General features: G+C 45.6%; 1 protein-coding gene across 1 annotated transcript in view; it reads right to left on the reverse strand.

Annotated features, from left to right (window-relative positions):
* GRM2 (glutamate metabotropic receptor 2) overlaps positions 1-15140 on the reverse strand; it is an 86414-nt gene that overhangs the window by 27386 nt on the left and 43888 nt on the right. The window contains exon 2 of the mRNA XM_081177692.1: positions 9365-10108. Coding sequence (XP_081033818.1) covers positions 9365-9841 — 477 coding nt within the window. The 5' untranslated portion in view covers positions 9842-10108. The remainder of the gene's footprint in view (positions 1-9364; positions 10109-15140) is intronic.

The raw sequence follows: 15140 nt of genomic DNA on the forward strand, positions 1-15140 counted from the left end.
ATAGGAATTTAATAAATCATCCTAGAATCAAAGAATTGTAGAATTGGAAGGGACCCTGAGGGTCATCTCATTCAACCCCCTGCACTGTAGGAATCTCAGCTAAAGCATCCATGACAGATGACCATCCAACCTCTGCTTAAAAACCTTCACGGAAGGAGAGTTCACCACCTCCTGAGGGAATCCGTTCCACTGTTGAATGGCTCTTGCTGTCACAACAAAGTTCTTCCTGATGTTTAGTCAGAATCTCTTTTATTGTAACTTGATAGTTACAAGAATAATGAAAATAGTTTACAATGCATAAATAGCTTCTCACATACATGGAGTCATTTCCAATGTAATGTTTGGCTTCCGCTGGACAGCTCTTGGGATATTTCTCCTGGGCAAAATGTGTAAAAGAGTTTAAATGGGTCGTTCGCATGCAGCACACCCCTAACCAATCTATGAATTGAGAAGTTCTGGTGTTCATTGTGTAGTCGTCACTCAGAATACTGCATGGATGAACCATTCTGACATGATATTTTCATGTGCGAACATCTAGGAACATTGGAAGCTACCTTATACCAGGTCAGAAAAATTGCCCAGTTTGCTCATCAAGAGACTGGAACTGGCTTTCTAGGCTCTCACATCACATCCTAGTCAATCCTTTTTAACTAGAGGTACTGAGAACTGAAATTTGGGATAGCCTGCATGAAAACATGTGCTCTGCCATGAAACTATGGACCCTCCACTAAACTAACATCCCTATGAACCTGTGCCCCCACCCTCTAACCTGCTGTTATTGGACTACATATCCCATCATCCCTGGCCTTTGGTCATGCTGACCAGGGCTATTGGGAGTTGGGATCCAGCAACATCTAGGGGGCTTGATGTTCCTCACGGCAGCCATATTAGGAATTATATAGAAGCTGTGCCGCAGAGGCAACACTTTACTACAAAGCTGGCTGCTTGTCCTCCTGTGACCCCAAATTGCGATCCTTTTGCACTATGACAATGCGAAAGGAAGGGTAGTTTGTTAATTTAATTAGTTCTATCATGACATGAGGCAAGCAAAAGAAGATACCACAAGAAAGTCTCTCTCTCTCTCTCTCTCTCTCTCTCTCTCTCTCTCTCTCTCTCTCTGTGTGTGTGTGTGTGTGTGTGTGTGTATGCATACCACACCAGGGACTATCAGAGCAGGGCCAGGAGGGCCTCAAGCTCAAAGGAGGCCTCAATTTCAGCATTTGTTAAGCTCTGCAACTTGTTTTTATGTACATCGGACTGAAATGCAACATTCACAGTTTAGAACATTTAAGAAGAAGAAGAAGAAGAGTTTGGATTTGATATCCCGCCTTTCACTCCCTTTAAGGAGTCTCAAAGCGGCTAACATTCTCCTTTCCCTTCCTCCCCCACAACAAACACTCTGTGAGGTGAGTGGGGCTGAGAGACTTCAAAGAAGTATGACTAGCCCAAGGTCACCCAGCAGCTGCATGTGGAGGAGCGGAGACGCGAACCCGGTTCCCCAGATTAGGAGACTACCGCTCTTAACCACTACACCACGCTGGCTCTCTTAAGCAAGTAAGAATCGTGATTTGGCAAAATGCTTTAAAAATTTTGTTTAACTGATACAGATATAGTTATATTAAAGAGTTTTAAATGGTAATGACTCAGCAGAAGGCCTACCCCCCCCCCCCCAATATTATGACTGTGAAGTATTATGACCCACATTCCTCTGTGGCAGGAAGTTTGTGCTGGATCATTCTGTGAGCCAAAGTGGTAGCTTGGAGTCAGAGGCAGGCCCTTCTGCCATTTGTTTTTCTTTTATTTTGGAGAATGTTTGGTTGCAAAAAACAAAACAAAACCACAGTGAAGAACTGATGGCGTTCACCACATTTTGTTGCCTGGAAGGCCTTTTGAAGAGGAGAATGGGAAGCTCTCCTTTCCCCCTTCCCTCATTGCCTAGAATTCCTTCACTGCTACCTACCTAGGCAATTATAATTCCACCATTACCGCAAGTGTGCCTAGGGGACATTATTCACTCATTGTCTTTTTACAAAAAGGTTATGGTCATTTTGAACCTTAAAACAGGAAAAACTTTGGATCTACCGATCCAAAATTTGGTAGGGTTAATCTCTTGGCTGGCTACTATGTACCTATGTGGGGAAAAACTCAGAAATTTACAGCTGTTCTGGTTTCCGGGCAGAAGTCAATGAGAGGACTGTAGCTTTGGTTTTCCTAATATTGTGAAGGTCTCCCAAACCAATCTGAGGTGAATGTAGCCCCAATCCAAAGCACTAGAACAGGTTCTGAAGTCAAGTGGATGAGGGGAGAGTTCATGTAGCTCTAGTGCTTCTCCTTGTCTGCATCCCCCAAAAGTTCTTATAATAGTCAAGGTTCTGAAGGATAAATGGATAGGATGGATTGAACGAGAATACAGCTGTAGATAAAATGCAAAACTTACCACTCTAGCCAAAACTGGGAGGAGAGAAGAGTGATACTGTATAAGCAACTATTCTAACTAGACTAGTAGTGTAAGTAACTAAGACACAGGAGAGGCAACAAACTTTTTTTTTTTAATGAAGGGACAGGAATGGATTGTGAAGGATGGAAAAGAGTTGAGAGGGCTTTGCCCATGGAGGGTCTCCTTGAAAAAAGAGGGTGGAAACAGTTTACTGCCTATGGGTGGGCTTTTTCAAAATGGGTGGTGAGTGGGAGAGAAGAAGCATTGGGACTTATTCACCTCCTGTTTGCTTTCCTGGTCTTGCAGAGCAAACAACAGGACCTAATCTCCCCACTGAGGAGTGACTGGAAAACAGGACAGAGAGTGGAAAAAACAAGGGGATTGACTGGTGTGTTGTTGTGTTTACTGTGTTTGTTTTGCTACCTGCCAGCTACATCAAACAAGTATGAAGCTTTTGAGTGTGTGTGCGTGTGTTGGAGCGGAGGAAGAAGCATGGGAACTACTGTGCTTGCTTTGCTGCCTACCAGCCACGTGGAACAGTTGGCAGACTTCTTGAATATGTTTGTGTGGTGGCAAGCTTTTTTAAAATTTCTATATGGGAGTGTGGGAGGGAGAGAAGCAACTGCTTGAGATGGGCCTCAGCTGAATGTTGGGGTGAGGGTAAGGGAGGATATGGCAACACTTCCCTGTTCTTGCTGCATGCCCCATAGCAGGAATTGTTCCAAAGTTGTTGTTCTTTTTGGGGTGGGATGCCAAGTACAGAGGCATCTTTTTCCTGCTGTCTGCCCCACAGCTGGGTACATCTTGGGATGGCTCCCAAGTTGTTGCGGGGTGAAGGAAGCACAGTGCTGAAGCATAGTCATCATTATTAGTATCATTATTATTACTAAAGATCATATGGGGGGGAAACATGATTATTTGTACAATTTTATATTCCCGTCTGTCTTCTTTTTCTGCAAATTCGGAGGCTGCGGTTTTTTTGTGTTAGGCCACTACAGTGGTACCTCAGTTTAAGAACAGTTCGGTTTAAGAACGATTTGGTTTACAAACTCTGCAAAACCGGAAATAGTGTCTTCGTTTGAGAACTTTACCTCAGTTTAAGAACGGCATCCGAACGGTGGAAGGGCACCGACAGTAGGAGGCCTCATTAGGGAAAGCACGCCTCGGTTTAAGAACGGTTTCAGTTTAAGAACGGACTTCCAGAATGAATTAAGTTCGTAAACCAAGGTACCACTGTATTTCTTTAAATAGCATAAAAAGTGGTCGTTCTAGAATCTGATGTTGTCTGTGTACGAAGAAGACTGTGAGCTGAGGCTTGTAGGCCTGTTGTACTGTGTGGCTCTGTGACAACTTGTTTTTTATATCCCTCACTCCAAGTAAAGCTTTGTTGCCCTGTTTCAAGACGCCTCATGTGAATCTTTTCTATAAACTCCTTTGCATTAGTGCTGCCAAAGTCCCAGTTCTGAGGATTTCTCCCACTCCATGCAGGCTTCTAAATGTCATAAAATGTGACTCTAAACAAGAAAGCATGTGCAGTACGCAGACATGGGGAAAATGTGTGTTACAGTGGTGCATGCTTTGCAGGCAAATTATCAATTACATACCCCTGGGCAGTTCATACCCTTGGGCAGTTTTCCCTTTAAAAAGCCCCACCCCACAAACCATGTTTTAAAAAATGCAATTCCCATAACATGGCTAGTGCAATTTTAACCATGTCTACTCTGAAATAAGTTCTACTAAATTCAGTGAGGCTTGATCCCAGGTAAGTGGAGTTAGGATAGCAGCCTAAATACTGGAGAATCTGAGGAGTGCAAATTTCTCCCATTCAACTTGTATATTTAGTTCTCAGATGTGCTCTCCTGCAGATCAATTTTATTTCTTGCACTTGGTTTGAAACAAGGAAGGAAGCAGCTTTTGGATGTTGAGTAGTGTGTGTGTGTGTGTGTGTGTGTGTGTGTGTGTGTGTGTGTGTGTGTTATCCTGTTTGCATACAGACTCACCATTTTTAATTTTTATTCTGAGCAGAGGTCTCAAAAGCTGGATGTGGTCCAGGCCTCTTTGAACCCCTGAGAGGGTCTGCGCTCCACTGCTGTAAGTGAGCCTTTCCCTTTCATGCAGCCTTTGCCCAACTCACTCTTGGGAAGCAAAGAGGGCTGGAGAGAAGCAGGGAAGGTGTTAATCCACTGCCTGCTTTAGACATACAGTGTCTCAGCTGGATCAAATCTGTTGCTTTCTGTGCCAGTCCTGGGGGATTCAGGGAGAGAATCAGAGGCAGAGAGAGCACTCCGGTCTCCTCCAGCCTGGAGGGGACACAAACCACAGGGGACAGCAGCCAGTGAGAAGAACCCAGAATTATTAATAAAATGCCTTTGTGTTCTTGTTGCCAGTGCAGAACTCTGCGGAGAGGGTTCTGTAGCCAAATTATCTGTGGATCTTTTTAATAAGCTCCCTAATTATCTCACCAACTGTCCCTCGCTCACTTTGTATAACTCCTTGCCCTGCTTTGCTATTTACCCACCTTTTGGGCTGTCAGTTTAGCTAATGATTCCTTTATTAAAAACACAGCCATCTAGCCGGCTGAGCTGGTTATCTTTCTGAATGTTGCGTCCTGCTTTCTTTGTCTGCCCACGGCCAGCACGACACCATCAGAGCATGAGGAAGGGGGAAAAAAGATGACCCCTTTTTATTTCCTTTGTGCCCTGCTCCCCTTAATCAGATCTAACTGCCGCTCTCTGCACCTTCTCGGCTCAGCCTCTTTTGTCTTTCATTGTTCTTTTTTTACTTCCTATGGGTTTTCTTGCTTCATTGCTTTATTTTAAGCAACATCTACACACTGTACATTTAAAGTCCATTTAGCGCACATGGCTTTCTTCAAAGAATTCTAGGAACTGTAGTTTGTTAAGGGTGTTGGGAATGGTTGCTCTCTGATGGGTAAACTACAGTTCCCATGATTCTTTGAGGGAAGCCATGTGTGAATGTGTGTGCCATTAAATGTGCTTTAAATGTATGGTGCGGATGCTATTTCCCCCACTGTTTATCACCCCTCTTCTTTGTTTCCCACCCACACATCTTTCTTTCTTTCAGTTATACCTTCTCCTCCCTTAAAAGGTGCGCATGATTTCTGTCCCTCTTTTTTTTTTTTTTGCAATTTGGCAAGTGCCTGGTTCAAAGGGACTTCCCTTGAAAGGAAAAGAAATGGTGGTATGTGCATGTGTGGGTGTGATCTAGGGAGTCTGCCATCTACATTTGGCATGGAACAATAATCTATAAGGGGAGCAGGGGTGGAAGGGGTGGACAGGAAGACGCATATCTGAGTCTCCCACTCTTCAACTCCCACTGTTGCCACTTTTAAGTAGCAGGAAGGCAGAGGAGTCATGTGATACTCTGCTTGAACAGGGAGAAGGAGGGAGGCGGATGTAGCATAAAAGGACACTAAACGGATGCTGTTCACAAACCACAGCTCAGCAACTTCAGAAACCAAACCAACCCAGAAGAAGAAGAGAAGAGTTTGGATTTGATATCCCGCCTTTCACTCCCTTTAAGGAGTCTCAAAGCGGCTAACATTCTCCTTTCCCTTCCTCCCCCACAACAAACACTCTGTGAGGTGAGTGGGGCTGAGAGACTTCAGAAAAGTGTGACTAGCCCAAGGTCACCCAGCAGCTGCATGTGGAGGAGTGGAGACATGAACCCGGTTCCCCAGATTACGAATCTACCGCTCTTAAGCACTACACCACATCAGCTTCATAGCCCAGAGCAGCAGTCAAGTCATAGGATTTTCTGTGACTTTCAGGGCAGTTATATGGTGGAAAGCCAGTGCACAACCACCTCCCCAAAAAACACTGTGAGGATTTGCTTTGAATTCACCTGCTACCTTCTCAAAATATCAGGACACAGTGGGCCCTGGGGAAGTGTACTCTGATCTAGCCAATGGGCAGTGCTTAGAGTGCCAGGCCAGAGGAGGGGGAATTAAGGGATGCCCAGCCCAGTCTTCAGCATTGGTGCTGACCTTTAAAGCCCTAAACGGACTTGGCCCAGTATACCTGAAGGAACGTCTCCACCCCCATCGTTCAGCCCGGACACTGAGGTCCAGCTCCGAGGGCCTTCTGGAAGTTCCCTCACTGCGAGAAGTGAGGTTACAGGGAACCAGGCAGAGGGCCTTCTCGGTAGTGGCGCCCGCCCTGTGGAACGCCCTCCCATCAGATATCAAGGAAATAAACAACTATCTGACTTTTAGAAGACACCTGAAGGCAGCCTTGTTTAGGGAAGTTTTTAATGTTTGATGTTTGATTGTGTTGGGAGCTGCCAGAGTGGCTGGGGTATAAATATATGATGATGATGATGATGATGATGATGATGATGGTGGTGGTGGTGGTGATGGTGATGGTGATGATGATTCAGCAGTGCCAAGGTTCTGGGAGCCCTGGCAGATGCCGAGTGCTGCCACTGACCCTGCTAAATAGAAACCCTCTTCTTGCAAGTCCTTCTTGTTTCTTCGGCTCCATCCACCAAAAGCCCAGTTCCAGCAATGCATTCTTAGTGGCATTTAACTAGGGAAGGAGGGAGGAGGAGTTTGGCCTGGCATATCTGTAGGGAAGCTCCTGAAATTAAGTGACAGATGGCCATGGTCTCAGGTGTCTTCAGAGGGATCCTGTGGTCTTCCTACCCACAGGAATTGGGGTCAAATCTGTAACTGAGGCGAACATAGCATGAGGCAGCAGAGCACAGCAGCAGGAGCTGCAAGCTATAGGAGAAAGGACAGAACTATTTTGCACTGGCATCGCCAAGGCAAGACCCTCCTCAAACTGCTAGTTTGCTGAATGCAATGCAAGCCTCCCTCAGAAGGCTGCTCTGCTTTTGGGGAACTGGGCCAGAGACATCTATGAGCAAAGCCCTGGCAACAGGCTCGTCCTCTCTCTGCAAATGAGATAGCTAGCCGTGTTCAGCTCTCTCCCTCTCTCCTGGCAATGGGCTCTGTACGTGATAATGATATATTAATTTACATTAATTATAGCATTAATACATCCTCAGGGCTTCTCAGGAGCAGCAGCTAATTACTCTGTCACACGGATGCTCTGGGATACGGTCCCTGCGTTAGGATGCCTAGAATCAGGCAGAGCTTTTGTCGGGAGGGATGAACCCGAAGGCAGAGGTGGCGGTCAGTGTGGGCTATAAAAAGGTCGCTCTGTCTCTCGTACAGGTGTGTGAGTCAGGCTGTGATTACCATGTTCACTGCACCTCAGGAAGCATCACAATAAAACAATGGCAGGGCGTTTGGAAACACCCACAAATCCTGGGCACACAAAGGCTCGCTCAGATAACTGAGCCTGCTGCAAAATATATGCAAAATACTATCCCCAATGGCCATCAGCTATGTTTTCACAAATATAACCTGCCTGTTCTCTGTTCTCACTTCCAAGGTGAGCGTGTATCTGATATTAGAATAACATGTGACCTCCTACCATCTCATCCCAGGAGTCTCATCCCACTTCTCATCTCGTTCTGTACAATAGTATGGAGAGGCTTTGAAATCTATAGGGTCCCAATTGATTCCCATTGTAAGAATGCATTGCCTAGAGTTGCAGTTCTGGTGATAGTTTATAGAGAAGCATTCCAAAATATGAGGCATTTTGTAGCAGAAGAATCTGACGTGAGGAGAGCAATTTGGTTTTGCAGAGCTATGATCCACTTGAATATGCAACAGTCTTTCAACATAAGATACTGTAAAGTCTTTAAACTTGTGGCTATGCCTTCCATAGGTAATCATGAGAAGCTTCTGCTCTGTCCTGTGCTTAGCTTTATGGAAGCAAATTCTTCTGATGCCACCTTATTCTCTTGATGTATCTACTGCACGATCTACAGAACAATCTGCCACACTGAGTTCCAGTGGGCTTCCAAATACGTGTGTAGTACCTGCACCCTTAGTCTGCAAACGCAGAGCCCATTCACTTCTTAAGACATTTAATACAGAATACTGTAGACAGGGAAATCTCATGATGCCAAGATGGTATTGGTTTTTATTTTCTACTGCTTCTGAATTAAAACCAGATAGTGATACCTAAATCGATAATGACCAAAGCGCTTTACAGACATTGCCCCCATCATCCTTACATCAAGAAAAAGGACCTTTTTCTACAGTAATGCCTCCTTCTGCAGAGAGCCAGCGTGGTGTAGTGGTTAAGAGTGGTAGACTTGTAATCTGGTGAACCAGGTTCGCATCTCTGCTCCTCCGCATGCAGCTGCTGGGTGACCTTGGGCCAGTCACACTTCTCTGAAGTCTCTCAGCCCCACTCACCTCACAGAGTGTTTGTTGTGGGGGAGGAAGGGAAAGGAGAATGTTGGCCGCTTTGAGACTCCTTAGGGTAGTGATAAAGCGGGATATCAAATCCAAACTCTTCTTCTCCTCCGACCCAGGAAAGCTGCCCTTAAAAATTTCCCACAATGCCCCAGAATTCCAGGGCATTGCAGAAATATTTAAGCAGCGGCTTCCCAGACCCAGCTACTCAGTGTGGCAGGCCGAAAGCAAGCACCAAGAGAAGCCCTACTGGGGCCTCAGCAGCTGCCCAAGAACAACAGTTGCCAAGGTTTGGCATGGAACTGGCAGAACAATATTGGCTTGCCTTAGGGCCACTTACTAAACTCATGGCCAAGCAAGTAGAAACCACTATGCTACCTTAATTCACTGAAAGGAAGCTACTTAATGACTTGATTCCTAGTTTCACAGTTGTATTCTATAGCTGCACCCATAGACTCCTAGAGTAACCATCAATTTTCCAAGCCCTCTTATCCAATGAGCAAATGCCTAGACCTGGCTTCTTTCATTCACACTCATTTTTTTTACCCCTAATACAAGGCCCCAAACACAACACCCCAATTCTAAGCACCACACTCCACATTCCCACCAGCTCCCTCCTGGTTTGCAAATGGTACCTGAATGGAGACGTCACTGTAGGAGCCCCCGATAACCCCTGTGATAGCTGTAGGTACATCATCATGAATGGCGTAGGACCCATCAGGGCAGATGTGCTCAGAGCCGTCCACTCTGGTGAGGGAGGCACGCACAAAATCCAGGGATTGTTCTAGGGCATAGGTGTCCTTGGAACAGGTGTCTAGGATGTGAGCTCCCAGGGTGATGCCCGGCAGAAGCTGCTGGTTCTTGTTGATCTCATCTAGGGCAAAGAGCATAGCTTCAAGGCGCTGGATGCCACGATGTTCATTGATCTTGCCACACTCCTCTGTAGGATTTCCTTTCTCGTGGACTGGGAACAGGCCCCCAATAACCAGGTCACCTTCCAAGCTGATCTCCTTCTTGGCTGCCACGTTGTATCCGGGGCTCTGGCCATGAACGCTGGTGTGGCACGCAACAGGATAGACCAGCAGAATCCATAGGGTGGCAGAGGATGCCATTGCACTGTCTCAAGAGGGCAGCAAGCACCTTTCCAAGCCACAAGGAGACCTCCCTGGTCAGAGCAAAGGTGTTGTTGTGGGCAGTTGTGTCTCTGAAACACCTTTAATTCAACAGCAGTGTCCAATGGCCATCCTGCCGCAAGGAAACTCCAGCCTTAGGTGAATAAACAGTTATATTGTCATGTCCAAATATAGCCAAACAGAAGCAATTGCTGCTGGGAGTTGTGCTTTTTATCAGCCCCTTTGGAGAAAGAAAGACACAACAACCTGTGGGAGACAGAGAAAGAGAGAGGAAAAAGAGGGGAGATAATTAGTTACAGCATGAAAGGCCCAGTGGAGATATCCTTTAAGTTCTGGATCTTTAGTTTTATGGTGCCACAAATGTGCCACTACTGGGTACTATAAATATCATCACTTTTACAGGGGAATCCCTTAACTAGTCACTTCACAGCACATATTCAAGGTAGCTCCCTACTAAGAAAATGGTATTTGCTTAGGATAGGCAGGCACCAGCTTTTCTGCTGAGCTCAGGCAAGCCTCAGGAAATATGTTCCTCAGGCACAACTAGGATTCCAAGCCATGAAAACTGTACTCATTTCATTGTTTACACAGGCTGATTACTAGTAAAAAATAGATACCTTATGTCCATTCATTCATTACAATTTCTCAAGAGTTACAAGGCTAAACAGGGAAGCACTATAAACTATATTAGTTACAATATAAGACAAACAAAACCCCCACTTCTATACAGACTGTTCATATTTTTTATATGATATATACACACACCACATTTTGAAAAACACCCACATGTATACTAGTATCCCTTGGTTTAATATAATTTGTTCTCAGTATCCCTTATTTTGAAGAATTAATGCTTATTTCAAAGAAGTATTCCTTGCTTTAGAATAGAATACTGGGATGGAACACAGTGGACAGACTAGAAAAGGGCTCACCAACATTTCAGCCCCAAAATGGCTGCTGTGGGGGCATGTCTGCCACATCTAAAAGGGCAGAAGAGGGGTCAGCAACATTTTTTGAGGCCGGTCCGGTCCACTTCCTGACAGACATCTCAGTGGGCCGGAGCGTGCACGCTCGCGCCTGTGCATGTGCTCAAGCTACTTCCGGCGCTCTTCCAGGACAGAGGAGCGTCCGTGTGCATGCACACACGCTATTTCTGGTGCTCTTCCGACCCAGAAGTCGGTCCCTGCAGTGAGAAAAAAATGGCGCCACGGAAAAAAAGCACGGAATCTACAAGCCGATCCACAGAATGGCCGTGGGCCGGTTCCAGGAAGCTCATTGGCCGGACCTGGCCCATGGGCCTTAGGTTGCCAACCTCTTGGGCAGAAGGAGAGGACCAAAAAATGGTGCAGGCAATTCAAAGTGTTGGTGTTGACCTTTAAAGTTCTAAATGGCCTTCGCCCAGTATACCTGAAGGAGTGTCTCCGCCCTCATCGTTCTACCTGGACACTGAGATCCCACGTCAAGGGCCTTCTGGTGGTTCCCTCACTGTGAGAAGCCAAGTTACAGGGAACCAGGCAGAGGGCCTTCTCGGTAGTGGTGCCCACCCTGTGGAATGCGCTCCCATCAGATGTCAAAGAGATAAACAACTACCTGGCATTTAGAAGACATCTGAAGGCAGCCCTGTTTAGGGAAGTTTTTAATGTTTGATGTTTTATCGTGTTTTTAATATTCTGTTGGGAGCTGCCAGAGTGACCTATTATCAGTGGGGGGAAAGGCACCTACATTAGCCACCAAAGCACTTTCAGACAGAGAGATGCTCTCAGCACCTCTTCTCCATTCTGTCCTCCAGCAGATTGTGTACATGTTTAAGGTGATGTCTTCAGTGCAGAAGAGGCAGAGCTTCTGCAAACAGGAGCTGAGCAGCTGCAAGAGCAAACTGTCTCTCAAATATTGTGGATTTTTAAGGAGCTATTTACTGAGACCGTCTGCAGGCACTGTCATGGGAGTTATTAGCAGGCCAGCTGGGCGGCATGTTGGTGACCCCTGGCATCTGCACAGAATTGCAAAGGAAAACTTCAATTCTAGATTTAATTATATTTTGGGGACTATTCTCTTTTTAATGGATTAAGGTGAATTCCTTCACTTGCTTCAAAATGTGGCAAGGTAACCCTGCTTTGTTTGGAAGTTGGAAGAAGGGATGATAGAAACATTGAAGGGATGGGGGGGGGAGAGGTTGAGCCACAGGGTCCTCATTTCCTGCTACATCAGAATGGTTGAAAATGTATGGCCAGTACCCCAAATTCTTTCCATCTTTGCCTCTCCTTTCTCTCTGCTGCTGACAGAATAATATTCCCCGTCCCATTTTTTAAACATTATATCCTCCTATTTCATTCCTCTAAGGAAATCTTTTACTCCCCATAAGAATATCAGAAAAACCCTGCTGGATCAGGCCAGCGCCCCTTCTAGTCCAGCATCCTGTCCCCACAGTTGCCAACCAAATGCCCCTGGGAGGCCTCTAAGATGACCCTGGGTGCAAGAGCAGCACTCCTCTCCTCTCCTGTGACTTCCAGCAGCTGGTATTGAGGGGCACAGGGGCTCCAACATGGCCCAAATAGTAAGTGCTTCAGAAAACAAGACTGCAGGCCAATGACCTGCAAACCATGTTTCTCTGGTATTGTGTTCAAAGTAGCTAAGTGGTTAGCATTTTATGACATCTTGTAAGAATTAAATAGCACAACTCGACATAATACGCAATGTTCGTTTTTTTAAAAAAAACAAGAAGGGAAAATGTTTTATTTTGGGATGACTAAACATAGACTGGACAACTGTTTCTTGGATGACTGGAATCTATGCAGGCAACTAAAAAAAATTCCCTTTTACCACTGATGAAGATATAAAACAAAGAGCCGGGGGGGGGGGGGAAATAGGCCAGGTGACATCTCTAGCCCCTTGCCGTATGTCAAGTTTTGCTTTTTAAAGTCTGCAACCCTGCAGAGTACACCTTTGTTCCAGAATGTCCATTATTTCAGAAATCCACAGAACGAGTAGCGCAGCTTTGTACTGTTCTGTATTTTAAGACCGCAGATTTCTTCCCTGCGTCTCCCCCTCCCCATTTAGCATGAAGAAACTTCTGGCATAGAACTCCCCAGGATTCCTTGTCACCATGGCAACCAGGAGATAGAGAGGCAGGGCGTGTACATGTGTGCAGGGCCAGATTTAACATTTAGCAGCTGTAGGTGCCTTCCTAGGGCAACGCTGTCCAGTGGGTAGTGTTTTCTCTGCAAAATTTGCAGGTAGCAAATACACTGTGCTGGAGACAAGGGGGGGGGCATAGTGAGAAAGAAAGAAAGAAAGAAAGAAAGAAAGAAAGAAAGAAAGAAAGAAAGAAAGAAAGAAAGAAAGAATCACCCCACTCCTCTTGAATTATTCCATACTCTTTATGAGTGTCTGCTTGGAAAGTGTGCATGAAAAAGGGAAGCTGTGAAAGAGGTTGTCATTTTGACTTTCCGCCTACAATGCCCACTGTCAAAACATCTAAAGCCAGGTAGGGGCATGTGTGCATGTGTAAAACCTAGAATTCCTACAGGGAGAGGTCTGGCTGCCTTTTGGTCAAACCATCTCTTTTCTTTGTTCTTTGCACTATGAGCTGTGTCAAATGTGCCAATTTTATCTGGCATGAGTGCCTCATAGCACCTCTTGGGGTTTGAACTCCTAGCCATTCTGAACCAAATTTCTCTTGCTTGCCAACACCATATATGCCTTGCCTGATGCTTTGCATGATTCTGTTGCTGAAGGAAATAAAGGTTGTTTGTTTTCTTTGGGTTTTTTTTAAAAGCTGGTTAAATTCACACCACGTCCTGCTCCCTCGGTCCATCAGTCTCCCCTTGTGACCAAGTGTCTGGGATGAGGGCAGACTGACAAGAAGGAAGCACTAGCCAGGATTTGACACTCAAAAAACATAGCTGCTTCCCTCCACTTCTCTCCTTACATTTCTCTTCCCTTTTCTTCCCAAGCATAGTGCAAAATTTGAGGCTCAAAACACAGCATGTTTAAAATGGGGGATGGGGGGACAAATTCCTAGGCAGAAACAGCAAGGGATAAACTGAAGTTATAATGATGACATACCCAGAAGTAAGGGTGTGGATTTCAAAGGATAGTTGTACAGTATTTTGGTCTGCGTATTGTGTCAGGAAGTGCAAATTAGGTAGTAAAGGGACCCCTGACCATTACGTCCAGTCGTGGCCGACTCTGGGGTTGCGGCGCTCATCTTGCTTTATTGGCCAAGGGAGCCGGCGTACAGCTTCCAGGTCATGTGGCCAGCATGACTAAGCCGCTTCTGGTGAACCAGAGCAGCATGCGGAAATGCTGTTTGCCTTCCTGCCAGAGCGGTACTATTTATCTACTTGCACTTTGATGTGCTTTCGAATTGCTAGGTTGGCAGGAGCAGGGACCGAGCAACGGGAGCTCACCCCATCGCGGGGATTCGAACCGCCGACCTTCCGATCAGCAAGTCCTAGGCTCTGTGGTTTAACCCACAGCGCTGCCCACGTCCCTTAAATTAGGTAGTGGACCAAACCAAATTAAAACAAATTGAAATTAAATTAAAATCTGAAACGAAGCAACATTCTCTCCCATCCCCGTCCTGAAGAGAGTGTCAACTTTAGCCTGTTCTTGCAAACCCTGATGGAACAAAAGACACTTGGCAACACTGAGAGCTCACCCCATGATTTCTAGGCACAGGTCTGAAAGATTTCTCTTTTGTCCTGCCGCTTTCCCTGGGAAAACCCACAGTCTACTGCTTCTAATCAAATTAGAAACCGGGACGGCTTCTGTAAATCTGGGACTGTCCCTGGAAAATAGAGACACAGTTGAAGGGCCTGGATCTGTGCCTAGTAAGCATGGGGCAAAAGTTAAAAGTGCATGAGCCCTAATAGTTGGCCATGTAACAGTGATATTGAAGTCATGCTACAGCTACAAGGCATCATAAAGTCTTGTGCCTTAAGTCCAATGGTTTTCGACAGGAGTTATAAAGCTGCCCGAGATCAGTCACTGCTATTAGCCTGATTATAGCACTTTAAACTTATTATCACGTTTTGTCTTGTGGTACAAATGTGTTTATCATAATTGCAGTTGATTAAACATTTACAGCAGAAACTCACAGGGGGCCAGAACAGGTTCCTGGATTCTGTGTGGAAGAATTGAACAAATAAAGTTCCAATCCCAAGATGTACGAGGACCAAAGAAGCATTTCAAATATTTCCTTTCCTGTTGTTCAGGGAGGTTGGTTTCAGCCTTTGAGCTCACTGCATGAGTTGTAAATAGCGTGGAATGTTTCTGT

The sequence above is a fragment of the Podarcis bocagei genome (assembly GCF_964188305.1).
Source record: "Podarcis bocagei genome assembly, chromosome: 2".
Classification (NCBI taxonomy): domain Eukaryota; kingdom Metazoa; phylum Chordata; class Lepidosauria; order Squamata; family Lacertidae; genus Podarcis; species Podarcis bocagei.